Source organism: Pyxicephalus adspersus, chromosome 1, assembly GCF_032062135.1.
Source record: "Pyxicephalus adspersus chromosome 1, UCB_Pads_2.0, whole genome shotgun sequence".
NCBI classification, from domain to species: Eukaryota; Metazoa; Chordata; class Amphibia; order Anura; family Pyxicephalidae; genus Pyxicephalus; species Pyxicephalus adspersus.
This window is the reverse complement of record NC_092858.1, coordinates 219,640-246,757: the sequence shown is the minus strand read 5'-3', so window position 1 is coordinate 246,757 and position 27,118 is coordinate 219,640. Positions and strand designations below refer to the sequence as shown.

The 27,118-nt window shown below is 52.3% G+C and overlaps 3 protein-coding genes across 5 annotated transcripts in view; 1 reads left to right on the top strand and 2 right to left on the bottom strand.

Annotated features, from left to right (window-relative positions):
- Positions 1-5,296: 5,296 nt before the first annotated feature.
- Positions 5,297-8,463, bottom strand: LOC140323159 (protein ZAR1-like 1.S). Its single transcript, XM_072399976.1, has 4 exons — positions 7,918-8,463; positions 7,477-7,569; positions 7,003-7,077; positions 5,297-5,759 (listed from the first exon to the last, which is right to left on the bottom strand). Exons 1-4 carry the CDS (start codon positions 8,446-8,448, stop codon positions 5,619-5,621), a joined length of 840 nt encoding a protein of 279 aa, XP_072256077.1. The 5' UTR covers positions 8,449-8,463; the 3' UTR covers positions 5,297-5,618.
- A 1,385-nt stretch (positions 8,464-9,848) lies between these two features.
- Positions 9,849-19,568, top strand: LOC140321753 (sodium-dependent proline transporter-like). The gene is made up of 14 exons (XM_072398541.1): positions 9,849-10,061; positions 10,465-10,660; positions 11,578-11,709; positions 12,026-12,174; positions 12,252-12,301; positions 13,053-13,191; positions 13,301-13,435; positions 14,263-14,366; positions 14,637-14,761; positions 15,391-15,503; positions 16,465-16,599; positions 17,189-17,326; positions 18,112-18,285; positions 18,632-19,568. Exons 1-14 carry the CDS (start codon positions 9,972-9,974, stop codon positions 18,788-18,790), a joined length of 1,839 nt encoding a protein of 612 aa, XP_072254642.1. The 5' UTR covers positions 9,849-9,971; the 3' UTR covers positions 18,791-19,568.
- Positions 19,569-21,080: 1,512 nt separating this feature from the next.
- Positions 21,081-27,118, bottom strand: part of STIM1 (stromal interaction molecule 1) — a 19,684-nt gene continuing 13,646 nt past the window's right edge. Inside the window, exons 7-13 of one of the 3 annotated variants that reach the window (XM_072399953.1) lie at positions 26,490-26,667; positions 25,931-26,098; positions 24,939-25,039; positions 24,470-24,705; positions 24,157-24,237; positions 23,211-23,277; positions 21,081-21,903 (exon numbers count right to left, since the gene is read on the bottom strand). In XM_072399953.1, coding sequence (XP_072256054.1) covers positions 21,441-21,903; positions 23,211-23,277; positions 24,157-24,237; positions 24,470-24,705; positions 24,939-25,039; positions 25,931-26,098; positions 26,490-26,667 — 1,294 coding nt within the window. In that variant the 3' untranslated portion in view covers positions 21,081-21,440. Of the gene's footprint in view, positions 21,904-22,910; positions 23,278-24,156; positions 24,238-24,469; positions 24,706-24,938; positions 25,040-25,930; positions 26,099-26,489; positions 26,668-27,118 lie in introns of all 3 variants that reach the window. The other 2 variants (XM_072399944.1, XM_072399963.1) reach the window with 2 other exon arrangements.

Sequence of the window (27,118 nt, the reverse complement as noted above, 5' to 3'; positions counted from 1 at the left end):
TCTGTGCTAGACAAACACTCCCAAACCATCATACATATCACTGTATATAAGGGAAAAGAGGAACCCTGCCCTCTCTTCATCAGCCGGCTCTCAGAAAACTCACTTACTGGGGCTCAGGAGCCGGGCCCCTACCAGGGCCACTGGGGGGAATGTGGCTCAGCAGAGTGGTATTCTTCCTGGGTCCCAGGTCTGGGCAAGTGGGATGCCGGGGCCCTTTTTCTGATGTTTGGGTCTAAGGGGAACTTATTTGGGGCCCCTGCCTGGGCTAGTGAGTGGAGAAGGAGTGTGGACGGGGCCCGGGGGATGTGACCCCATTGGGGTCTCTTTCCTTATATAGCGCCCACATATTGTCATATCACTGTCCTCAGGAGCTTACAATCTAATGCCCCCCCATCTGTCATTATTAGTCTATGGGTTGGGGGAAGACACTGGGAGAACATACAAACTCCATGCAGATTGTAACCATGTGACCCAGCGCTGAGCCATGTACCCCACAGAGACTGTCAGGACAGACCGGGCCCTCAGCGGTTTATTATATTTTGAGTATTTTGCATGGAAAAAGTTTGACGAGGCTGCTACAAAACAACTTCTCAGTGCTATGTCCCTTCCAAATCTTAGGGAGCAGCTGGACTTCAGATACATTAGCTGGAGTTCCACTTTAACCCCCACATTCTGTGTAGAAAGAATGAGATCCCCCATAGTCCCTGATCAGCGCAGCTCCTACCCCTGGTCAGGGCTTCTGCCAATTCCCTGTGAGCCCAGACTGCCAGGCCTGGAGTTCCAGCTTCCTATAGCCCGGGGGTAATTTCATTGTCCTCTGCTCCTCAGTGAAACCTGTGCCTGGAAATTTAGGGGAGAACAGGGAAGCCTCACAAGGGTTATAGGGGCCCTCAGAAGGTCAGGATTTGATATGTATGATGGTTTGGGAGTGTTTGTCTAGCACAGACGCTGTGGGCACACAATGGAGTCTGTACAATGACAACATGTCTGAGGGAAGGGCCCGGCCCGCTGCTCTCCTCCCATCTCACAAGGCGGGAAGCGGGACTTCAGTCACAGGGTCTCACACAAAATGTCCGCCACAGCAGACATGAAACTCCTCATGGATCTATACTAGTATTGACCACTAGAGGCAGAGCACGCAGTCATACTGTGAGGGATGGGCACCATTTTCGCGTAGACCACATTGTCTCCTGCAGAAAACTAAGGGCGGGGCTAGGAAAGTTCCCTGACAGACAGCTAGTGGCGGGAAGACGTCTGGTGAAACCCCGCCCCCGGACGCTGGCTCCTTATGACATCAGAAAGCCGCATTTGGCGCGGTTTTTGTTTGTGAGGAATTGGCGCTCATTTTACCTCAGACTCAGGGAGACGAACCGTCACACCGGAGACCGGAGCCATGCACGTGATCAAGAGAGGTGAGGGGGAGGGGCACGGCCCGGGACACGGGAGGGGGAATATACGGTGCCCATAGTACATCACAGGAGGGGTAAATACCCCTATACAGGCCCATAGTACAATACAGGAGGGGTAAATACCCCTATACGGGGCCCATAGTACAATACAGGAGGGGTATATACCCCAATATGGGGCCCATAGTACATCACAGGAGGGTATATACCCCTATACGGGGCCCATAGTACAATACAGGAGGGGTAAATACCCCAATACGGGGCCCATAGTACAATACAGGAGGGGTAAATACCCCAGCATTGCCCCCCTCCATAGACCTGGTGTGTGACCCCTGATCCCCAGCCCTCCATATGTGATATTGGGGGGGTTTTGTAGTGCCTGTGGTGTGTAACGCAGACTTTTTGCCCCCATACAGATGGCCGCCAGGAGCGCGTTATGTTTGATAAGATCACTTCCCGCATCCAGAAGCTGTGCTATGGACTCAACCCGGACTTTGTGGACCCGGTAAGTGTTCAGGGAATGACGGGTTCTCTTTATACCATATTACTGGATGAAAGGTGCTGCCGTTACAGGATTGGCTATAACCTGTCTGCTGGGGGGAGGTGGAGGGCTTCTATTGGTTGTCTCCCTGCTAGGCAGAATAGTGACATGGGGGGGGACCTCCATCGGGGCCCCTCCGTATCTCACTGCTGACCTCCATCGGGGCCCCTCCGTATCACACTGATAACCTCCATCGGGGCCCTAAGTATCACACTGATGACCCCCATCGGGGCCCTTACGTATTGCTCCATTAACCCCCTTACCACCCCCATTTGTTTTACTCAGATGACCTCCATCGGGGTCCCTATGTATCAGACTGCTGACCTCCATCGGGGCCCCTACGTATCACACTGCTGACCTCCATCGGGGCCCCTACGTATCACACTGATGACCTCCATTGGGGCCCTAAGTATCACACTGATGACCTCCATCGGGGCCCTAAGTATCACACTGATGACCCCCATCGGGACCCTTACATATCGCTCCATTAACCCCCTTACCACCCCCTTTGTTTTACTCCCCTACCTACTGCTTCAATGACCTCCATCAGGGCCCCTACGTATCACCCTGGTGACCTCCGTCGGGACCCCTACGTGTCACCCTGGTGACCTCCGTCGGGGCCCCTACGTGTCACCCTGGTGACCTCCGTCGGGGCCGCTACGTATCACCCTGGTGACCTCCGTCGGGGCCGCTACGTATCACCCTGGTGACCTCCGTCGGGGCCGCTACGTATCACCCTGATGACCTCCGTCGGGGCCCCTACGCATCACCCTGATGTCCTCCGTCGGGGCCCCTACGTATCACACTGATGACCTCCATCAGGGGCCCCTATGTATCACTCTAATAACCTCCATCAGGGGCCCCTACGTGTCACCCTGATGACCTCCGTCGGGGCCCCTACGTATGACCCTGATGACCTCCGTCGGGGCCCCTACGTATGACCCTGATGACCTCCGTCGGGGCCCCTAATGGGGAGATTTCCCCCAGTAGTTTGTGTCTCTGCCCCTCCCACAATGGGGAGATTTCCCCCAGTAGTTTGTGTCTCTGCCTCTCCCACAATGGGGAGATTTCCCCCAGTAGTTTGTGTCTCTGCCCCTCCCACAATGGGGAGATTTCCCCCAGTAGTTGGTGGTAGTTGCGGATCTGCACTCACCATAGAAGAAGGCGATGCCCAGACACATGAAGAGGGTGATGATGATGAGCCCAAAGCTGGTACTGTAGGAGTCAATCAGAGTGAACCAGTAGATGCCCCCCTGTGGGTAGAAGGGACATATTATTACCCTGAACTCTTCTGTCCAACTCAAGACCCCAATATATTAGCCATGAAAAACAAAATGGGGGTCTTGCCTGCAGAGGTCCCATGATGGAGCTCCAAATTCCCCACTCCGTAAATGGGGGAGAGCCGACCTACCCCAATTCCCCCATTTAAAGTGTTGAGGCCTCATGGGGTCCCTAAGTTCATTAGGGCAATAGGAGAAATCCATCATGGGACCTCCAACTTATCACAAAGTCTCAGCTGAAAGTGTCCAGAAATATTTGGATTGTGGGTGTATCTGTACCATCATATAACCCCTATACATAGGAAGATCCGGGTATTGGGGTAAATAAGCTGTGAGAAGTGCCTGAGATATCAGGGGCCCCCTATTGGACGATGGTGGTGGGGTGTATCTGTACCATCATATAACCCCGATACATAGGAAGATCCGGGTATTGGGGTTTACGGGGCCCTCAGTAGGTCAGGATTGGGGATTACAGGGCCCTCAGTAGGTCAGGATTGGGGGTTACAGGGCCCCCAGAAGGTCAGGATTGGTGTTTACAAGGACCCCAGAAGGTCAGGATTGGGGTTACGGGGCCCTCAGAAGGTCAGAATTGGGGTTCACAGGGCCCTCAGTAGGTCAGGATTGGGGGTTATGGGGGCATCAGAAGGTCAGCAGTGGGGTTAGAAGGCCCCCAGAAGGTCAGGATTGGGGTTACAGAACCCTCAGATGGTAAGGATTGGGGGTTACAGGGGCCCTCAGAAAGTCAGAATTAGGGGTTGGGGGTTACGGGGTCTCTCATGGGTTCAGGCCAGAAACTTCTAAATGAACTGCCAAAGAGCGGGCATGTCTAACGTGTGCGTGTTGTCCTATCGGATAATCCTACCCACGGAATGCATACTACCACCTGATTGGGCGTGTACGATGACATCACAATCAGCTGGTTTTGTCTGTCTGCGTCCATCTCCTATCTCAGGGGTGTGAAACTCCGGCCCGTGGGCCAAATCCGGCCCTCAAGGTCCTTTTTTAGATAGATGGAAATGAGTCTTTTCCACCCTAAAGTGTGTGGAGAGGGGTTTGGTTTTGTTAGTTATGGATGAAGTAGTAAACATCAATAAATTTAAAGTTTGGCTCCTGACTCGGCCCAAGTTTTTAATTTCGGCCCTCTATGTATTTGCGTTTGACACCCCCGTCCTTTCTTTTTCTATGGCATTCTTCTTCAGTGTGAGCTCCCCGACAGTGGGCGTGTCCTTTGGGCGTTGGTGATCAGCTATGCCCCACCCACCTTGGGCTGAGAGAGATAACCCCGCCCACCCTGGGCTGAGAGATAACCCCGCCCCTCATACAGAAGCAGCATGAGAGCTGTGTCTGTGTCCATGCAGCTGTCATTATACCCATGTATAAACCTTCATATCTCTCACACGTGATGTATGGTGCTGTATTTGTCATTCCCAATATTACTGCACCCGTGTGAGGCGGCCATCTTTCAGTGACAGAAGTCCCCCCTGTCCATCCCCCCTGGGGTTCATGGCGTGCGTTTCCCAGGACGCTCTGCGCTCACATTCAGACTTTACTGCTGTGGCCCTAATGATAGAACCGGGGGGCCTTTTTGTTTTTAGAAAAACAAAGTTATCTACCCTTTTATATAACATACAAATTATGGTGATTGGCTATTCCAAGAGCAGGGCCCCCCAAATGGACGCTCCGTACCACCTGGGCCAAATCTGGGAGGAGAAGACGGCGGCGCTCCGGGGACACCATGGAAGGGGCGGGGAAGACAGCGGCACTCCGGGGACCCCATGGAAGGGGACGATGGCAGCACTCCGGGGACCCCATGGAAGGGGAGAAGATGGCAGCACCCCGGGGACCCCATGGAAGGGGAGGAGAAGATGGCAGCACTCTGGGGACCCCATGGAAGGGGAGGAGAAGATGGCAGCACCCCGGGGACCCCATGGAAGGGGAGGAGAAGACGGCAGCACCCCGGGGACCCCATGGAAGGGGAGGAGAAGACGGCAGCACCCCGGGGGGGGGTAAATAAGAAGCAATGATGACACTGGGGGGGGTAAATAAAGGGGTAAATAAGAAGCAAGGAGGACATTTGAATATTTTTATTCTTCATATTTTAGGATTGCAGTGTTTCAGCTGGTAACAATACAAAGCTGGCTGTGGGGTATATACACATGATGTGAGCACAGACATTCTCCCGTATGTCCGGCGCCTCATTTATTCGGGGGTGAGGGAATTCGGGGGCATTCAATCCAATTATTTACAAAGAAATCATTTCATACAACAACAAAAACTGTACAATTCAGTGCAAACAATCCCAACATCGGACGTGTGCGGTCACCACACGTGGCACTATGAGGGTCACTCGGGGGCCCATGGGGTTCTTACCCCACAGGGGGTATTTAGGGATCAGACGATGTATTTGAAGCTGTAGGTTTTGTCACAGGGAAGTCTTTGGCCCTTACAACGGCCACACAGCTCCTGGCAATGAGGGCGCTTCAGGTCGATGTGACGCCTATCGGGGCAGGAACACAACGCCTTCATGCAGCTCTGGAAGAAGAAGATTTCGGGGTTATAGGGGCATCCAATGGGGGAAGGGAGGGGTGCAAGGAAAACCCAGAGATTGACAGATCCACCATAACACAAACTTACCTGCCGCTTCTGCCACCAGACTACAATTCCATTCTAAAACTCCCCTCCCCCCCATGACCAGTTATTCAGTAGTTATATAGCGCCAACATATAACATAGCGTATGATCAGGTACAGAATGGTGCCACATGCAGTGCCCCAATCAGCGCATTTCCTGCGGACATATCACCGACCCTCCACATGTGGGGGCTCCTCACCCATAGAGCTGACAATTCCCCCCCCCCCCCGGGTATTTTCCAGCACAATGGAGCACCGTGGGGGCACTGGGAAGAGAACCGACTGGCTGAGAGCAGAACGATTTGGGGCCGGTGGCCAGGAAGCCCCCCAATCTCCATCCCATTGAGCTCCCATTCCCCAATAGCACTCAGATGAGCAGAAGCCCACAGATTGTAATCAAGCACTGACATGGCAAGAAGACCATACCCAGCAATGTACAGCGCTGCTGAATATGTTGGCGCTATGTAAATCCTATTTAATAATACAAAATATATCTATATATCTATCTCTCTCTCTAAAAATGCTGAGGCAGCAAAGTTTGTATTTGTGTCACTACAGGACCTTTGACCAATACTGTAGGCAGCCACCAGGTGGCACTGTGCACCAACCTGGCAGTGACACTGACAGCCTATTATGCTATATTCAGTGTGAACACAGCACCGCCTAGTGGTCAGATAGGAGATTGCCAACACAGCACCGCCTAGTGGTCAGATAGGAGATTGCCATTCAGCCAATGTATTTCTGGTATAATCTGCAGATGTTTTTCTCTTGGGACATGTTCCCACAGGTCCTGCCAGACCCTCCCCTACAATTCCAGTGACAAGATCATGCTCTGGGGCTTTGCAATTAACTTTTCTCGTGCATGATTGCAGACCTCAAAGCAAATCTCAAATTCAGAGATTTCTGGCTCATCAGAATGTGATTGGTAGGGATGAGCAGTAAATTTCAATCAGATGACTTCAGCACTTCACCCATCCCAAAAATTCCCCATTACCCTCAAAACCAATTCCGTAACCGGTGACCCATCAATCCAGAGAACTTTACACAAAAATGAAGTGTGACACCCCAGGTGTGAGGGCCAATCACAGCCTCTGGGGGCAGTGTAATAGTTTGGTGTATGAAGGGTTAATAGAAGGCAGGGCTCACCTTACATTCGATGGATTCCACGTAATACGGATTATACGCGTTCAGACATTTGTGGCAAAACTGCTTAAAGTACACCTGGAAAACAAAGCCAGAGGTCAGGAGCCACGGACACTAAGGGGGAACCCCGCCACCCCAACCACCATGAGGGGGGGAGCCCCACCACCCCAAACACCAGGCACCATAAGGGGGGGGGGAGGGAGAACCGCCACCCCAACCACCATGAAGGGGGGGAGGGAGAACCGCCACCCCAACCCCAGGCACCATAAGGGGGGGGAGCACCACCACCCCAACCACCATAAGGGGGGGGAGCACTCACATACCACAATCCATCCAGGATCAATGAACAGAAATCAATCAATGAAACATTGCGTCAGCTTCTGATTGGCTCTCAGTCCTACACAGGGCCCCCTATGGGAGGGGTGTATTACTGCAGGCTGTACATTGCCATCCCGCCTGCAGGTTTATGGATCTCACCTTGTTGGTTCCAGAAACGCACCAAACGTAAGCACTTTCCCATCGCACCTGACAGTCCCGGCAATGGAAGAATCCGTATTTCTGCTCCAGGAACTGCAGAGAGAAAACAATGAGACCGGAGACCCCTCACTGCCCCCCTCCCCATCACGTGACCAGGGGCAATTCTCAGCATCTGTTCTCTGTATAGGCTCTGCACCACCTCATGATCCTGCCAGTAACCCTTCCCACCCTATAGTGACAACTCTAACAGTAATGTATCTATGAGGAAGCAGTGTTGTCACCCCCCCATACATTACTACAGGGGGGATTCTGTGGTCCATAGAACAATAGGCATGGCAGCACAGGAAGTTATCAGCACACAAGATTTCTGGCAGGATCCACAGATGAACTGATATAACAGCACATAGACAGTAGCTATAGAAGATAACGGATTCCACTCACCTGGAAGGTTGGTTTCCTGGGCCCGGCCTCACTCACCTCCCGGACTTCCAGGTCCTCTTTCTCATCCTGGTTGCCATTCCCTCCCTTGGTTGGTGGGAGGGTGAAGAGCCTGCGGTCTGTCAGCCTGGAATACACAGCTATGGTGCGAGGAAACCTCACCGGGGTGACAATATGGAGGCCAGCATGTTGCCCCGGCACAGGGCGATAGAGGAAGGAGCCCCCTTTACGGTTCTTCAGAGTGCGGGGCCCCAGCGAGCACTGGACACAGGCATCCACCCTGGGGTTCACCTGCACCCCCACTTCCTTGGTATAGAAGCGGCTCAGCCCCGGACCCAACTGGCTGAGCAGAACCTTCAGCTGGGCCCACCGATAGTCATCCAGACAGTCCAGGGGCAGGGTGGGCTTCATGGGCCCCAGGGCCCCTTTGTATGGTGGCTTCCAATATGGCTGATTGGGTTTGTAGAATGGGGGACGATAGGATGGCCCATAATTGGGGAAGACAGGGTATTGGTGGTACATCACTCCAGCCATGGTCACCTCCTGCACTAAGTACACCTGGCTTCCCCTTCACAGACTTTTATCAGCTACTAACCAGCAGCCCAATCAGTGCAATCACGAGCACTGCTGAGGACTAACTAGTCCTGCTTAACCAGTTCATCTCCAGATTCTACCCACATACCAGGGGAGGCCTGTGTACACATACATGGAGGATTCATCAGAGTGCTGGGGACACTGACAGCGGTGCATTGTGGGGGAGCACAGAGCCCGTATATATCGCCGCAATATAATGGGGCGCAGCTGCCAATCACATCAGCTGTAATACGGTGTGACATAACAGGGGCCCCCACAATGGCCCAGAAGGGGCCCCTAACAACCTAGGAGATTCATTTGTTGGATTAACAGCTTTCTGTGTGATTTTAGTGTGTGTTATATAATGTTCTGTTGTTAGACTGTAAGCTCTTCGGGGCAGGGTCCTCTCCTCCTGTATCACTGTCTGTATTAGTCTGTCATTTGTACCCCCTATTTATTGTACAGCGCTGCGTAATATGTTGGCGCTATACAAATCCTGTTTATTAATAATAATGCAATCAATGCGTCCATAGCACAGAAGTGAACACGGATTCACTTGGGTTGTATGTCACAGATGTGCGATGGATTCACTCCTTTCCGTGTTTATCGCACCGCTCGTTGGGTTACATCAGATCCATGTTATTCCTTTTGTGGGACACTTCCCCCAACTCCTAGATTGTAAGCTCTTTGGGCCAGGGTCCCCTCCTCCTGTGTCTGTCATATGTAACCCCTATTCACTGTACAGCGCTGCATAATATGTTGGCGCTATATAAATACTGTTTATTAATAATAATTAAAGCTTTGTATAGGAAGAGAGGTGTCATGGCCACCCCTTGTACATTCACCAATGTGTATCCATTGTGATGGGGCCCCTGCTGCAGAACACGCCTGTTAGATGTACAGCCATAAGGGGCCCCTGATGTGCCCGGCTGCCCATGACACAGGACAGACACCTGACGATCATTTCCAGCCATGGTGGCCCCCATGTTGATCTCGGGGCCCCTCACAGTGTTTTGTTGTTACATTGTCTGTATTATTGAGTCCATTCAGGTGGGGCAATAACACCGCTTACAGGTAAGTGATCTGCCCCAGGATGGTATGCAGCCACCCTGGGCGGGGTACTTCTTGCAGGCTGACATTATTTGTATGATGGCAATGGGAGCTGTGGGAACCTTGGCCCCTGGCCCTGGGGGGCGGCCATATTGAGCGCATTTGTCTGACATTCTGTGCTCAGCTCTGTCTAGGAAAATCCCAGCTGTCAGATTAACCCTCTCAGTGCCAGGCGGCTCCTCTTTTGTGAAGGCTCTACAGGTTGGGTCAGGCCCCGTCTCCATGGAGACACAATGATGACACAGCATGAGGGGGCGGGGCTGTGCACACCTGGCCTCAGGTAAGACCTGTCTTTGTAAAATGTGTGGATAGGGGAGGATGTCCGCTTCTCAACCTGACTTTCTCCATTCCTGGAAGTGATACCCCCAGCACACATGAAACTGCCCCCAGAGCAATGGAGTAAGGAGGGGACTGGGGCAGAAATGCAGCCCAGCGACACAGCCAGCAGCATATCGCCAACACAGGTGAGAGCGCAGGGGGGAAACTGGGGAGAGAGAGAGATCACTAAGACAGGTGAGAGCACAGCAAGAGACTGCTCTGAGAAAGAGACCATCAATGCAGGTGAGAGCTGAAAAGTGATGGGGGGAATGGTGGAGGGAAGGGAGGAGGGATAGGTAACATAGGTGAGAGTGCAGGGGGAGAGGGAGGAGGGATAGGTAACATAGGTAAGACCATCAATGCAGGTGACAGTGCAGGGCACACACTGACCCCTCAGTGACCCCGGGGATGAATGGGTGACACACACTGACCCCTCAGTGACCCCGGGGATGAATGGGTGACACACACTGACCCTCTGTGACCCCGGTGGGTGACACATTCTGGATATGTAATATATATTATTAATGAGATGTTTTTGTTTTTTTACAGGAGGCACCGGCAGCCCCAGGATCCGACCTCCAGCCCAATGCCATCATCGCTCCGCTCCCATTGCCCCCATCGCCCTCTGCTCCACCCCGTGAGACCTGGGGCGGGAAGTATGAATTCCTGCTCTCGTGTATTGGATATTGTGTGGGGTTGGGCAATGTCTGGAGGTTTCCATACCTCTGCTACAGGAACGGAGGAGGTGAGAGCGCCCCCGTGCTGTACATATTCTGTGCAACGCCCTTCATATTGCCGGTATATGGCCACTTGGGGTCTCTATTGGAAGCCCATGTGACAGGGTGACCACACGGGAGAGGAAATGAGAGCGTTGTCACCCTATAACAGTAATCACCTCCATGGCAGAAATATTATAGGGGAATCTGAAGTGGTTGGAGGTGTCAGTAGTTTGGTATATCCAGAAATTGCGGGTGAATGTTATGTGAATGTGACAGTGGGAGGAGGTCAGGCTGTGTCAGGAGATAATTGTGTTTAGTAATCTGATTTGTTCTCCACACCCAGCACATAATGAGCGGGTGGAATCCAATGACGTGTCACCTATACATGTCTGACCTGTGACAACATCGCTGGATCATGCCGCCCAGAACCAGAAGAAATTGTGTCACTCCTCCGGGTATTCCTAAAGGAGCCAATCACCTGTTAGAAATGTCTGTGGGGGGATGGGTTGTACCCCGATCTGGGGGTCAGGATGTGCATTGTGTATATTGGGTGTATAGATATCCTCTCCCATTATTGGAGATCCCGGTATATGGCACCGGTCAGTACAAGGGGGGGGGGGTCCTGAGGTAAGTACTTATCATATCTGGGGTGGGGTCGGTACAGATTGGGGTCCATGGGAAGAAACCTGTGCATTCATATACTCTGAAGTCATGTGATTTACACAGATCTGCCAGGAAGCTGATTGGGCAATTAATATGTATCATCACCCCGGTCCAATGAGAAGGTAGGTGAGCAGGAAATAGGCGTGGTCTACCCACCTGTGTGAATTACAAAATTGATTGGCAGTGACAGTGTTGGGTGAATTGAAGCCGCCGTCCCTAGAGATTGGAATTGTACAATTTTTTGGTGATTGTATCTGACGGTGAGCGTTGTTTTTCCCAGGAGCCTTCCTCATCCCATACTCCATCATGCTCTTCTTCACCGGCATCCCCCTCTTCTTGATGGAGCTGAGCCTAGGCCAATACGGGGCCGCGGGCCCCATCACTGTGTGGAAATGCTGCCCAATCCTAAAAGGTAATAATGCCAGGGAAGCTCCTCCAATGACACAGAGAGGAGGACGACTATGGTAAACCCACCAATCAGAATCATTGCCTGAGCCCAAAAGGGGTGATGGCACTACAAATAGGAACAGCATGTGTATTGTGACAGCAAAACAATGATCAATAACCAATCCTTACTCAAACAATGACCGATCAATAACCAATCAATACCTGAACAATGACCGATCAATAACCAATCAATTCTCCAACAATGCCTGTACCAGTGACCGACCAATGACTGGTCTCCTGTACCAGTGACCGACCAATGACGGTGCTGTCTCCATCCTCAGGTATCGGGATCGGGATGCTCCTGGTCTCGGCGTTGGTCTCTCTCTATTACAATGTCATCATTGCCTGGACCTTCTATTACCTGGGCCACTCCTTCCAGAGCCCCCTCCCCTGGTCCTGCCAGCACCCCCAATACATCCAGCTTTGTACGGTAAGGTTCTGATCCGTGTCTGTGGCCGTCACGTATGTTCTGTGTGTCACCTTTCACGTGTTTTGCGTGTTTTTCAGAATTCATCCAACAACGGCTCCCAATTCAGCGCCACTGAAGCTTTCTGGAAGTAAGTGAATGTCAGCGATGAATCTGCAGTGCCAATAATGGTATTAAACTATGGTGCCCCCTCTCTGTAGTGCAGTAGTAATACCCCGCCCCCACCCTATGATGCAATCCCTGACCGTATTGATCTCTGGTGCCCCCTCTCTGTAGTGCAGTAGTAATACCCCGCCCCCACCCTATAATGCAATCCCTGACCATATTGATCTCTGGTGCCCCCTCTCTGTAGTGCAGTAGGTACACACTTGCAATAATTATCGTTAGAAAACGAATGACTAACGATTATGCACGATTATACTTGAACAATCATATTGTGCACAATTCTGTACACGCTGTAACAATCCGATCGTTCATATATAATCCACCAACAGTGTCCACACGCTAGATACAATCGTTTGTACGATGCAGGGAGTGTACCGCAGAAACATGCACAATCACCGAACGACCGTACACACGATAGATAGTGAACGATCGTCGACCAATCAGATCCAACGTGGCAGTCATTCCTTTCCAATTACAATCCTCGTTCTTCGGCCTCGTTGGTCACTTTTTTTTAGAACAACTTTTAGCCAATCGGTTCTTCAACGGTCGGTTGTTTCTACTGATAATTATTGGACGTGTGTACGCAGCTTAAGATGCAGTTACTGATTGTATTGATTTCATTCCCCACCCCCCTCTTTGTATGGTGGCTCCTGGTCATTTCTGTACCATCTTCTATATGCCCCACTAATGCTCTCTGGCGCCCCCTGTCTTTGCAGTGAGAAGGTGCTGGGGGTGGTGCACAGTTCTGGCCTCAGTGACCCCGGCCCGGTGAGGTGGCAGCTGGCCCTTTGCCTGCTGGCTGCCTGGATCATCATCTTCCTGTGCATGTTGAAGGGAATCCGCAGTTCAGGGAAGGTAAGTTGCCCCGAATTCTACCCTCTGCTGATCGTCCTCATTGCCCACATTTTTGCCCTTTTTGTGGTATAATTTATAATTCTCTGTGACCCCCCCATTATCTCCACAGATTGTATATTTCACCGCCACCTTCCCATACTTTGTGCTGGTTGTGCTGATCATACGAGGGGCCACCCTGGAGGGTTCCATCGATGGAGTGCGATTCTACCTTACCGCTGACTGGGGGAGACTGCAGAGCGCTCAGGTATCAGGTGGGAGGGACACCATCCAATCCCTGAACAAGAGAGCCCAGTACCACCCAACTCACCAACACATGCCGAAACAGCGGCCCCCGTGCTTTATCCTGTGCCGAAACAGGGGCCCGGGCTTTATCCCGTGCCGAAACAAGGGCCTGGGCTTTATCCCGTGCCATAACAGGGGCCCCGGGCTTTATCCTGTGCCGAAACAGGGGCCCCAGGCTTTATCCCGTGCCAAAACAAGGGCCCCGGCCTTATCCAGTGCCATAACAGGGGCCCCGGGCTTTATCCTGTGCCGAAACAAGGGCCTGGACTTTATCCTGTGCCATAACAGGGGCCCCGGGCTTTATCCTGTGCCGAAACAAGGGCCTGGACTTTATCCCGTGCCATAACAGGGGCCCTGTGCTTTATACCATGCCGAAACAGGGGCCCCTGGCTTTATCCCATGCCGAAACAGAGGGCCCCGGGCCTTATCCCGTGCCGAAACAGAGGGCCCCGGGCTTGATCCCATGCCGAAACAGCAGTCACATTCAATAAATCTCTTCATTTATTCATCACATCTCTATGTATGTGCTCTGCTCTGTTTCTGCCCGTGTAGATTACTGGATACTTTTGGGCCCTATAGCAGTCCGGGGCCCCAGGGCGTTATACGTCCAGCTAACCCTATAGATATGTCCAATTTTGTTGGTAGGTCAGTAGAAGTTATCTGATTTATGGTTGGCCAGAACCCTAAAACTCACCAGCCAATAATATACTGGGGTATTTCGGGTCAAGGATTGTTACCCCACCTCTCTATATACCCATCCCCCATATCATTGTGTGTTGGGTTCCTCAGGTGTGGAATGACGCCGCCTCGCAGATCTTCTACTCTCTGGGGATTGGCTTCGGTGGGCTGCTGTCTATGGCCTCCTACAACAAGTTTGACAACAATGTTATCAGGTGAGTAGCTGCACCAACATTCACCTACCTACCTCCACCTACATTCACCTACCTGCACCTACATTCACCTACACACACCCACACCTACATTCACCTACCTGCACCTACATTCACCCACCCCCACACTTACATTCACCTATGGGCACCTACATTCACCTACCCACCCCCATCCACCTGCCCACACCTACCCCCTCCTACCTGCACCTACCTGCACCTACCCACCCCCAAGGTTTATAGAAATTTGTGACTGATTGATTGTCTGTCTCTCAGGGACACCCTGGTGATTGCCACTGGAAACTGCTGCACCAGCTTCTTTGCAGGATTTGCCATTTTCTCCATCTTGGGTCACATGGCCTGGAAGAAGCGAGTGCCAGTCGGAGAGGTGGCGGATTCCGGTAAGTTCCCACGAATGGTTGTGTCCACAATTCACTGTATAGTAGTAAAATTTCCTGACAACCCCAAGAGCATATATGTAACATAATTTTACCTGGAGACCCCACCCTGAACCTCAGGCTAACCACCAAATAACCCCAAACTGATATCAACATCATCACCCCCTCCCCCAACCTCACCAATGTAACCCCCACCTGACATCATCACCTCCCCGACCTCACCAATCTAACCCCCAACTGACATCATCACCTCCCCGACCTCACCAATGTAAACCCCAACCAAACCGTAATCTCCATACCTCAACCCCATTTCCTGAACCCCAGGTATACTTGCTGAACCCCAATCTCTGCTAGCCTAACCAGCAATTCCCAGCCTACTGCCCAAACTTTTATTCTGACCACTCGCCTCCAGGGGGCTCTGTCCAGTATTGTGATAGTGGGACCGTCCAATGGGTTCCCAGTATTCCTCAGACTGATCGAGTTACAGATACAAATCCCTTACGTAACTCCAGGATATTTCACCTTAGAAACATTAAAAGAAAGAAAAGTGGAGGGCCAGGCATGTGACCTGGTCATGGGCTGATGACATCATCAAAGGGTGACTATACCGAGCCTACATTTTCTCCCAGCAGGTCCTGGTTTAGCATTTGTTGCCTACCCAGAAGCCCTTGCCCTTCTTCCTGGCTCAGTGTTCTGGTCCATCTTGTTCTTCTTGATGCTCTTCACACTGGGTGTGGACACTCTGGTAAGTTAACTAACAGGCTTGGGGGTGAGATTGTTGGCTTGATTGGGCGTTGGATTATTGGGGTGTTGGGTTAATGAGCGTCGGGTTGATCGGACATTGGATTATTGGGTTGATGGGTTGATTGGGTATTGGGTTGATGAGCATTGGGTTGATCGGGCGTTGGATTATTGGGGTGTTGGGTTGGGCGTTGGGTTGATTGGGTGTTGGGTTTGACAAGCGTTAGGTTGAGCGAGCATTGAATTATTGGGTTGATTGGGTGTTGGGTTGATGAGCGTTGGGTTGATTGGGCGTTGGATTGATGAGCGTTGGGTTGATTGGGCGTTGGATTATTGGGGTGTTGGGTTGATGAGCGTTGGGTTGATTGGGCGTTGGACTATTGGGGTGTTGGGTTGGGCGTTGGGTTGATTGGGTATTGGGTTGTTGGGTTGATTGGGTGTTGGGTTGATGAGCGTTGGGTTGATTGGGCGTTGGATTATTGGGTTGATAGGTTGATTGGGTGTTGGATTGATGAGCGTTGGGTTGATTGGGTGTTGGGTTGATTGGGCGTTGGATTATTGGGGTGTTGGGTTGGGCGTTGGGTTGATTGGGTATTGGGTTGTTGGGTGAGTGACATTGGGGGTGACTCTTCCGGGAGGGGACACAGAAGCTTACACATTTTGTCCATCAATGGGTTTCAGACATTTTCCAGGGCATTTCATACCAATGTCCATCCAGGAACTTCTGGACCCCGAGGGCCTTTCACATCCACTTTCTGTTGTCCTCCTGGCTCACCTGAGGGAAGTCCTTGTTGGGGGTATTGCTTGGGGGTAACACAACTTGGAGTGGGGGTTTCCCAGGCTCGATCCTGCCATTTGTTATCTGTGTCCCCACTGAGCACAGGGCCTAACACTGCAGTCCGGGCCCCAGGTGTATCTCATATTTCCCACTCGCTGACCCTGCAGTTCTCTCCTCTGTCCTCAAGTTCGGGAATATGGAAGGAATAACAACGGCCATATTGGATGAGTTCCCGGCACTTCGAGATTGGAAACGGAAGACGATGTTCCTGGGGGCGCTCTGCTTCTTTTTCTACTTGATGGGACTTTTACTGGTTACTGAGGTGAGACCCAAAAACCCCATCGTGCTCCCTACTGAGGTGACCTCCCACCACCATCGTCCAATAGGGGGCCCCTGATATCCCAGACATTTCTCACAGCTTATTTACCCCAATACCCCGACATTCCTATGTATAGGGGTTATATGATGGTACAGATACACCCCACCACCATCATCCAGTCAGGGGCCCCTGATATGTCAGACACTTCTCACAGTTTATTTACCCCAATACCCAGGTCTTCCTATGTATCGGGGTTATATGATGGTACACATACACCCCACCACCATCGTCCAATAGGGGGCCCCTGATATCTCAGACATTCTCACAGTTTATTTACCCCAATACCCGGATCTTCCTATGTATTGAGGTTATATGATGGTACAGATACACCCCACCACCATCGTCCAATAGGGGGCCCCTGATATCTCAGGCATTTCTCACAGCTTATTTACCCCAATACCCGGATCTTCCTATGTATCGGGGTTATATGATGGTACAGATACACCCCACCACCATCGTCCAATAGGGGGCCCCTGATACATTGTGGGAGGGGCAGAGACACAAACTACTGGGGGAAATCTCCCTATTTTTTTATTTTTTTTGTCTCTCAGGTGTCAATCAGTTCTGTCAGGACATTGTGGATATGGTTTGCCGCTGTCCGCCCTGGTGCACCAAACTCCTCTTCTACTTCAAGGCATGCTGGGTATTCTGTACACCCGTCCTGCTGCTGGTAAGTGTCACCCACCTCCATAACACAGTAGTGCCCCAGGGTACGTCATTGGTATCAATCCTGCAGGCTCTGGCCCCTAATATTGACCCCATTATTTATAATGCCATTTTCCTGGCTGTCTAGTCCAAAGGCTTTATTAGTTCTGGAGATGAATGGTGTTGACTTCACTAGCTGCATGCTTTTTCCAAATTTATTGATCCCTATGGAGAAATCTGACATAAGTTCATGATTGAGCAGCGAATCACCAAAGAGGCAGCTGCCTCCCCCACTGAAAATGCCACTTTCCTGGCTGTCATGCTGATCCAGGCACTCAGAGTATTTTCCACGGGTGAAACTTGAGTTTGAAATGTCTGTCATTTATTATCCAGCAGTGAATCTTTGGTGAAAGTCGCATTTACTTTCTGCATATTAATAATCTCAAAACTTCATTAATAAATTCACCCACCACTCCAATTCCAATTGCTAATTGGATAAGGAGCAGCATGATGTCATCCAATCCTGTTCACATATGGACAGCATTAACAAGCGCCCTGATTGGCTCAGAGTTACGCCCCACCCCCTGCTGCATTATGGGAAGCTAATATAAATCCGGAATCCTGGTGATATATTAGCTGCCTTTGCCTGGACCTAAAAAATTCAGATGATAATGTGAACATTCACCTGAACATTCATTCAGATAATGTTCACTGTGATGAATCTGTAGATGTGCAGACTTGTGAAATGATCTCTTTTCCTATTGGTGATGGTGGTCACATGATCTGATTTTCATTGGTGTCTCTCTGCAGTTCATCCTCTTCTACATCTTCATGGAAATGTACAACACGCCGCTGTTCTATGGGCGCTATGAGTACCCACGCTGGGGCAAGGCCCTGGGCATATGTATGGGCACCCTGTGCTGCATCCAGATCCCCATCTGGGCCGGCGTGGCCATCTTCCGGGAGAGCGGAACTCTGCGTGATGTGAGTATGACTACATTGTGTGTCTATAGCGCCATCCCATGCTGTGTGGCAGTACAAAGTGAGTGTACAATGAGCCGACACTTTACAGCTAAGGTTCCTCCAGGGGGAGCCAGGGGAGCAATGAGCAGTTTGCCCCTCAGGTCAGTGTAAGTGACCCCAATGATCTATTGGCTATCTGTAAGGGTGACATTCCTCCCACTGGCCAGCAATGTAAGAGGAATTCTTCCCACTGACCCCCACACTGATATACTGTGAGCTGTGGGTATAGGAATTATAGAAGGGCTCCCCCTGGTGGTTATAAAGGTGGCCGTGTTGTGCGTTGATCTCGCTGTTTTCTCGTTTTTAGAGGTTTAGGAACTCATTGCAGCCATTGAACTCCTGGCGATCGTCCAGCGGTCAGCGTGACCAATCCAACGCCATCATCGACGTCCCCTACACTGTCAACTTGACCGAACAGGACTTCAATGACCCCATGTGGCAGACAGGGGGCGTCAGTGAGGCCTGATCATGTGACTGTATGTTGGACCAATCAGTGGCAGATGTTCCAACTTATCCACAATACCTCAATTTCCAACAATTCAGGAATAACCCCCCTGTGATCAGCCAATCACAGGAGGGGATCACAGTGCCATTCTCCCCAGGTGCCTGAAATCCAATGGGATATTCTGGATAAGGGCCACGCCTTCTAAGCAGTGCTCATCCTGGTGTGGGGATCCGGAAGGTTCCATGAGGGTCGCCATACCTCAGGGATCACATTTACTAACCACTCAAAAGATGATGCCAGAGTAAAGATGGCTCGTGTTTATGGGATGGCTCTTCTACTTTCATTCAATCAATGTGACAATCAGAATCTGCCATCTGTGGCCCTGGAGACCTCCAATGTCATCTCATGGCTCTGCAGCCCCGATGTCCACCCTGACTGACTTACCTGCCTCACATTGGGGCTCCATGCTGCCCCCTATCTCCTGCCAATGGGGAAATTCAAGACTGATTGCCAGCTCCTTGGCCTAGACAAGTGTCACATGACGGTGGGGTTCCCCCACAATTCTGGACCCCAAATTATTGGGCCCCCACAACAGTCAAGGTGACCACGCATGCCAAATATTCCCAGTGACTCTGCCTGGGCTGTCCAGACTGGAAGTTGCCTGTGCGTTTATGAATATCTTCCCCTTAAGAATGGAACTTTATCTCAGTCATGTGACCACAGGGAAGAGTGTGATTCGTCCAGTGGTCTGATGGTATCCTGAATATTGTGCCAAGGTGTTTTATATAACAATTATTTTATTATACAGAGTGATGTCTTATTTTCTATTTTCCATCCTCAGCCAGCAGAGGGCGCCCTGTGCTCCTTTCCACCACACTGCACTGGCTATATTTCAGATGGGGGGTTGGACCCATCACTAGAGGCGGGGCTGTATCTGGGCCTAGGCATGCCCCCCAGGAAACAGCCAATGAAAGGCAGTGATTATAGAAGGTGACCTCGAGTTGGCTCGGTGATTGGCTGATATTTGGTATTTCCTCCGGTGACCACCAGGGGGCAGACTGAACTAATTTTCCTCTATAAGATCGGTCATTGCAATTAAATTCTCTCCCCAAAAACATAAGTTTACAATATCCTAACATAGGGGCCCCAAAAAGGTCATCAGAGTGATACATTGGGGCCCCATGAAGGGCAACCTCAGAGTAAAACAAAGGGGGTGGGAAGGAGGGTAACAGAATGATACGTAGGGGCCCCAAAGCAGATCATGAGAGTGAAACGTAGGGCCCCAGTGGAGATCATGAGAGCGATATGTAGGGCCTCGATGGAGGTTATTGGATTAATACATAGGGGGCCCCAAAGCAGATCATGAGAGTGAAACGTAGGGCCTCGATGGAGGTTATTGGATTAATACATAGGGGGCCCCAATGGAGGTCATTAGAGTGATACATAGGGGGCCCTGATGGAGGCCATTAGAGTAAAACAAAAGGGGTGGTAAGGAGGTTAATGGAGTGATACATTGGGGCCTGGATGGAGGTCATCTGGGTGATACGTAGGGGCCCCCGACGGAGGTCATCAGGGTGATACGTAGGGGCCCTGACAAAGGTCATCAGGGTGATACGTTGGGGGCACGATGGAGGTCCTCAGAGTGATACATAGGGGCCCCATGAAGGTCCTCAGAGTGATACGTAGGGCCCCAATGGGGATCATGAGAGCGATACTTAGGGCCTCCATGGAGGTCATTGGAGTGATACATAGGGGTCCCCGATGGAGGTAATCAGGGTGATACGTAGGGCCCCGATGGAGGTCAGCAGTGTGGCACGTAGGGGCCCCGATGGAGGTCAGCAGTGTGACATATAGGGGGCCCTGATGGAGGTTATTAGAGTGATACCTAGGGACCCTGATGGAGATCATCAGAGTGATACGTAGGGCCCCGATGGAGGTCAGCAGTGTGGCACGTAGGGGCCCCGATGGAGGTCAGCAGTGTAACACATAGGGGCCCCTGATGGAGGTCAGCAGTGTGATACGTAGAGGTCCCGATGGGGGTCATCAGGGTGATACGTAGGGGCCCCGACGGAGGTCATCAGGGTCATACGTAGGGGCCCCGACGGAGGTCATCAGGGTCATACGTAGGGGCCCCGACGGAGGTCATGAGGGGCCCCGATGGAGGTTATCAGTGAGATACGGAGGGGCCCCGATGGAGGTCAGCAGTGAGATACGGAGGGGCCCCGATGGAGGTCAGCAGTGTGATATGCGGGCATTTCAGACCTTTTTCGATGGAAATATGGTACAGCTCACCCCCCAGTCATCAGCAGACTTTTTAATAAATATTAATGGTTTTATTTTCGGCATGCCCATCTGAAGCAAAGAATAGAGAAAAAACAGATAAAATAAAACATTGACTCCTCCCCCCACCTCACCCGGTCCAATCAATGCCCTCCAATGGGGTGTCTGGATTTGGTGACTTCCTGCAAGCCATGCATAGCGAAGCAAAGGATTTACTGAGGGCCAAGCGGGGGCATTGTGAGCAGCCAGGAGCCCCTCCACCTGATTGTACGTGCAATGTTCTGATAGGACGAGAAGGTCCTAGACCCCACCTCCTCGGAGAGGGCAACCACCCCAAATCTCTCCCCTCCCCCGCCATGTTCCTCTGCTCTTTACAGACAGCCGGCGTCCATTATTTCTTTGGTTTCTTGAAGATGTTGAGGGTCAGCTTCTTCTTGCTGGAGTTGGGGTCGTTCTCCTCTCCCGTGGAGGCGCCGTCGTCCTCCCCGGGGGTCTTTTTGCCAGCCAGTTGGGGGATCCGGGTGCTCTTGTGGTTGTGTTTGGCCTCGGTGCCCGGGGAGGGAGTTTCGGCCTCGGTGGAGCTGGGGCTGTGAGATCTGGAGGAGTCGGAATGGAGCTGGACGTTGATCTCCCCCAGGCTGGATGACATCGGCTTCTTCTCCAGCAGGGGGCTCTCGCTGAGTCTCTGCTGGAGGGGCCCCAGGCTGGGCAGCTCCATGTGACGGTTACCACCATTGTGGGTATGGCCTGGCTGGTCCTCCAGGGCCTTCTGGGGTTTGGAGCCGTAAAGTTTGCTGAGCCGCGGCTCCATCACAAGGGGAAGAGAAGAGTCCGAATCCGAGTGACTCAAATCCCTGGGGGTAGAAAACGGGAAACGTTAAAAGAGAACCCCAACCAGGGACAACCCATGAGGGGTACTTAGCCCCCATCTGAAGGGTCAACAGCTGTGTTAGAAAGACCAATAGAAGGGTTTTGTACCAAACCCAGGCAAAACCCCACCCCCCGGGTACAAACAATGCTGGGGCATCACCCCCACCCCACGGGGTACAAACATTGCTGGGGCATCACACCCTCACACCCAATATACATTACTAGAAGACAATGTGACTGTGCACTGCATGGAGTATGTCAGAGCTAGGCGGGAATGGGGACATTAGAGTGTCAGCTCCTCTGTACCAATGGGATTAGCTCTATGTTCTGTGTACAGCACTGGGGGGGGGGGGGTATTTCTGGGTCCCCCAGACTCCACACTGCACCCCGTGTCTGCTTGGAGAATGTGTCCCCTTGTCCGCTCCATGTTTAGTATGGAAGCAGAAATTTGCTGATTTTTTCTGCAGGATGAGCAGCGGCTGCATTGCCTTTTATGTACGAAAATGTCAGCAATTCTGTGACCCCGACACTGCTCATGTCCTCCACATTAACTCCTTACACCCCGGAGTGCCGAGACTACGGAAATCCGATCAAAGGGAATTGTCAGTATTTTATGGAAGGTGACACAGGAAATCCCAGGCTGACTTCTACATAATGGGGACACCAGTGATAGGACCTCCCGCTGGTGACCCCACAATTCTATATATAGGGGAATCAGGACCCCCTTCCTCCTATGGTGACCCCTCTAGTGATGGTGACCCCACAATTCTATCTATATAGTATCTATATAGGGGTACAGGACCCCCTTCCCCCTGCTGGTGACCCCCAGAAACATCCACGAAATTTAGTTTGTTAAGAGTAAAACACAAGGGGTGCAAACATCATGCAGATACTGCATACGGGTTCACACAGGTGAGGATCCCCCATTCCTGGGAGCGGGGAGTCCCGGGGTTAGATGGGGGTTACATGTGCCACGCTCATGCAGTAATACCCAACGCTGGGGGAACGTGACGGCATCCCGGAGGTGACATCTGGAGGGGGCAGATCAGGAAGAGAATCCATCTGCAGGTAGTAGGTGGTGGAGTGGTGGTAATAAACGGGGTGTGACCCGGGTGGGGGTGGGGGAGGAGGAGAGGCAGGAAAGGGGGGAGCGGGGGAGGGGTTGGAAGAGGAGGGGTGGTGATCAGAGCTGAACGATTGTCCGTGGGAGAGGCTGCGCATTCGGTGGAGGGAGACTTTGCTGGGCCGGTAATGGACGGGCGATGGGGCGGCCTCGTACCCTTCTACCAACCTCTGCGATCCGTGGGCGGAGTGCCCGGAGTCCAGGTGCCGGTGCCGCAGGCTGGCTAGGTTGGGCGCTGTGGAGAAAGAAGAGAAGAATGAGATGAGGGCCCTCCCCTGAGGAGCCCCAACTTACTGCCGTCCTCTATAGGGAGGAGCTTCTGCCTGTTCAATAGGCGGGAACCAGAAGCAAAGCACCACCCCTCTCCCGCCATTACATCCGCCCCCTTTCCCAGCATGCAATGTGCCCAGGCTGTGTGAACATGCCGACATGCAAGGCTGTGAGTTGTCTATAGAAAACGTGGAAGAAATACAGGAGATGTGCCCTGCCATGGAGGAGGAGACGCCGGGCTCAGGATCTGCACTCAGCTACACTGCATCTCCGACAGGATCAACACCTTAACTATTCCGGTATTTACCCCAAAATCCCACAGAAACTCACCCCCAGAACAACCCACTGCCCTAAAGAGGACCTCCACCTGGAATACTTGTATTCTCTCCCTGTCACTGCTGGGAGGACCCCACAGAGGCTGCCCCATCTCCTGCCTGACCCCTAATGAGTCATCAGGATTCTAGAGCAGACTAAAAGCCCCCAGCCACTGCAACAACCCGCTCCTAGAACCACCTGCTTACCCCCCTCCTAAAATCACCTACCCCACCTCTTCCCCCAAAATCCCCTGCTCACCCCACCTCTTCCCCCCAAATCACCTGCACACCCCACCTCTTCCCCCAAAATCCCCTGCACACCCCACCTCTTCCCCCTAAATCACCTGTATCTTCTAGTTACCCTTTGAAGACTTAACTGCCACCCCCTTGCAAACCTATTTTCCCCTCACCCACCCCCTTTGGTGCTCGGGGTCATAGGGGCTGTGTAGGGGTAGAAAGCACAGAGGTGGCAGGTCGGAGTTCTACCAGCCAGAGGTGACAGACAGGAACCAATAAAAATCCACTCAAACCCGAAAACTTCCAGAGGGCGGAGTCCTCCGAGCAGGTAGAGGGGCGCTCGCTGTATCTGCGTCCCATCAGCCAGGCGGCATCTGTCTCAACCAATGAGGGGGGAGAATGAGGCGGGAACAAGATACAGCTGCCTGACATTGCACTGAATGGTGGGGTCACCCTGTTCTTGGGGGGGGGGGGGGGGGGGGGGTATTTTCTGGCAGGTGACTTCACACACTGCACATTTCTTCTTTGATGAATAGTGGCCACAGCACGACACCACACACAGGCAGGGGTGACTGGACGGGGCCCCTGAGGGCCCATGGCACTTACACTGCATGCTGATGGGGGACACAATTTCTTCATCCAGGTCGTCCAGGTCATCGGTCATAATGAAGTGGGCGGGGGCTGGCCTGGCTCCACCCATCAGGCTGGGGTCGAGGTTGAGCGAGGACATCAGGACGTGGATTCCGGGGTTGTTGACGATCTGGAAGCCGCACAGAGTTTCGATTTGCTGCCAGCGATGGAGGCGCTCACGGAGGGCGGCAGTCACCTCACTCAGCGCTTGTCTGGGGGGGAATATAAAACATGTTTAATGACATTCCACGGACAGCAGGTGGCGCTCTCCACACAGCAGTGTACAGAGCCGGCCCACTGAAGCTCACATTACACACACAGCTGCAGCTCAGCTCAGGTTGTAATGAATTGGTTTCACACTAAGTGGTCATTTTATTGGAAACCCCCTTTCCCTTTAGCGATGGGGGAGGTGAGGGGGGTCCAAAGCTCTGACAGGTCCTCTTACTTTGCAGAAAGGATTTTGTGATCCACATCATCCAATGAGGAGCTGTGCGCCACGTGAAAGGTCCCAAACAAGGTGTTCCTCTTCTTTTTTATCTTCTCTGCCTGCAAAAAAGGACAGGTGCAATGAGAGCGTGCCCCTGGTGGTCAGAGATGGGAATTACAACACATGACCAGTGAGGGAGCGCCGCCCAGGGGTCAGAGATAGGCATTACAACACAGGAGCAGTGAGGGAGCGCCGCCCAGGGGTCAGAGATAGGCATTACAACGGTCAGAGATAGGCATTACAACACAGGAGCAGTGAGGGAGCGCCGCCCAGGGGTCAGAGATAGGCATTACAACACAGGAGCAGTGAGGGAGCGCCCCCTGTGGTGAGAGATAGGCATTACAACACAGGAGCAGGGATGGAGCGCCCCCCAGGGGTCAGAGATAGGCATTACAACACAGGAGCAGGGAGGGAGCACCCCTCAGGGGTCAGAGATAGGCATTACAACACATGAGCAGTGAAGGAGCGCCCCCTGTGGTGAGAGATAGGCATTATAACACAGGAGCATGAGGGAGCGCCCCCTGTGGTCAGAGATAGGAATTACAACACATGAGCAGGGAGGGAGCGCCCCCAAGGGGTCAGAGATAGGCATTACAACACAGGAGCAGTGAGGGAGCAGGGGTCAGAGATAGGCATTACAACACAGGAGCAGGGAGGGGAAGCCCCTCAGGGGTCAGAGATTGGCCTATAACACAGGGGTAGAGAGGGGGCACCCCTTAGGGGTCAGAGATAGGCATTATATTTAACACAGGAGTAGTGAGGGAGCTCCCCCTGTGGTCGGAGATAGGCATTACAACACAGGCGTAGTGAGGGAGGGCCCCCTGTGGTCAGAGATAGGCATTACAACACAGGAGTAGTGAGGGAGGGCCCCATGTGGTCAGAGATAGGCATTACAACACAGGAGCAGGTAGGGGAAGCCCCTCAGGGGTCAGAGATATTACACCTCTCACCCCCTCCTTGGCAAGCATCAGTTGCTTCTCCGCATTCTGTTTCTTGATGTTGTAGTATTGCACCTCCACCTCATGGGTCAGCTGCAGCCATTTCTGGAGGGCCTCCGGGGCCGACCAGCTGCTGTGCGATTCCAACTCCTTCTCAGCATTCCGGAGAGCCATCCGCACCTGGCAGGGACAAGAAATGGTTAGAGAGTTTTCATCGCCCAGTGACCCTGATCTCTTATGAGGTGCTATGTGCATCATGTGACAATGCCGGGGGGTGGGGGGCAAGCTGGTCCCATCAGTCTCTAAACACCCCAAACACTAATAGTCAGTGTCATGTGACTAAGTGTGGTCACCCCGCCATGATGAAGCAAATCACATGGCCATTACGTGGAGCTGCAGCCATTATCACTGGGGCCGGGGTGGGGACTTGGCTGCAAAGGGGCGGGGCTAAAACAAGAGTACCCAATGGCTGCACTTCCAGAACCACTGCCCCAGCGATCGGAGGAATGTAGTCATTTAGCCCCAGAGGTCACCGCCCAATCAACATGCTGCCGACCCTGTGGGACCCCACCTGCTCGAGCTCCTGCTCGGCGTACTTCTGGCGGCTCAGCTCGTTCTCCGTCCCCTCTCGGAGTTCCCGCAGCCGCTGAGCTTCCTGTTTGGCCAATTGGATCTCACTTTGCAGCTTCTTCTCCAGGTGAACCTTCTCCACCTCCACCGTCCGGTGCTCCTCCTGGGCCTTCTGCAGCCTGGAACACAACCAAGGAGAGAATATAAAGTGCCACTCCGGGGGGGGAACCTGTCAGTAACAACTCACACAGACTCGTATTTCAGAAAAGCTCCACCTTCTATCAATATATAACCCATCCTTAGATGATGTCATATCTGCTGCAGGTAGGAGGAAGCATTTCTGCAGTCTCCCCTCTCCCCACGTGAGACCCCTCCGCGATTTACATGATTGTGTCAACCGGGATCCGGAAAATAGATGGGGCCCTGGATGACACCTAAACAAAGATGGCGCAGTCCTAATTATATAATGTATATAGATAAACAGATGTACTGCCCCCTACAGGAGGACTGGACACAGCGCTGTATATAGAATACTGGTTATAGTGCCCCCTACAGGAGGACTGTACACAGCACTGTATAGAACACTGGGTATACTGCCCCCTACAGGAGGACTGGACACAGCGCTGTATA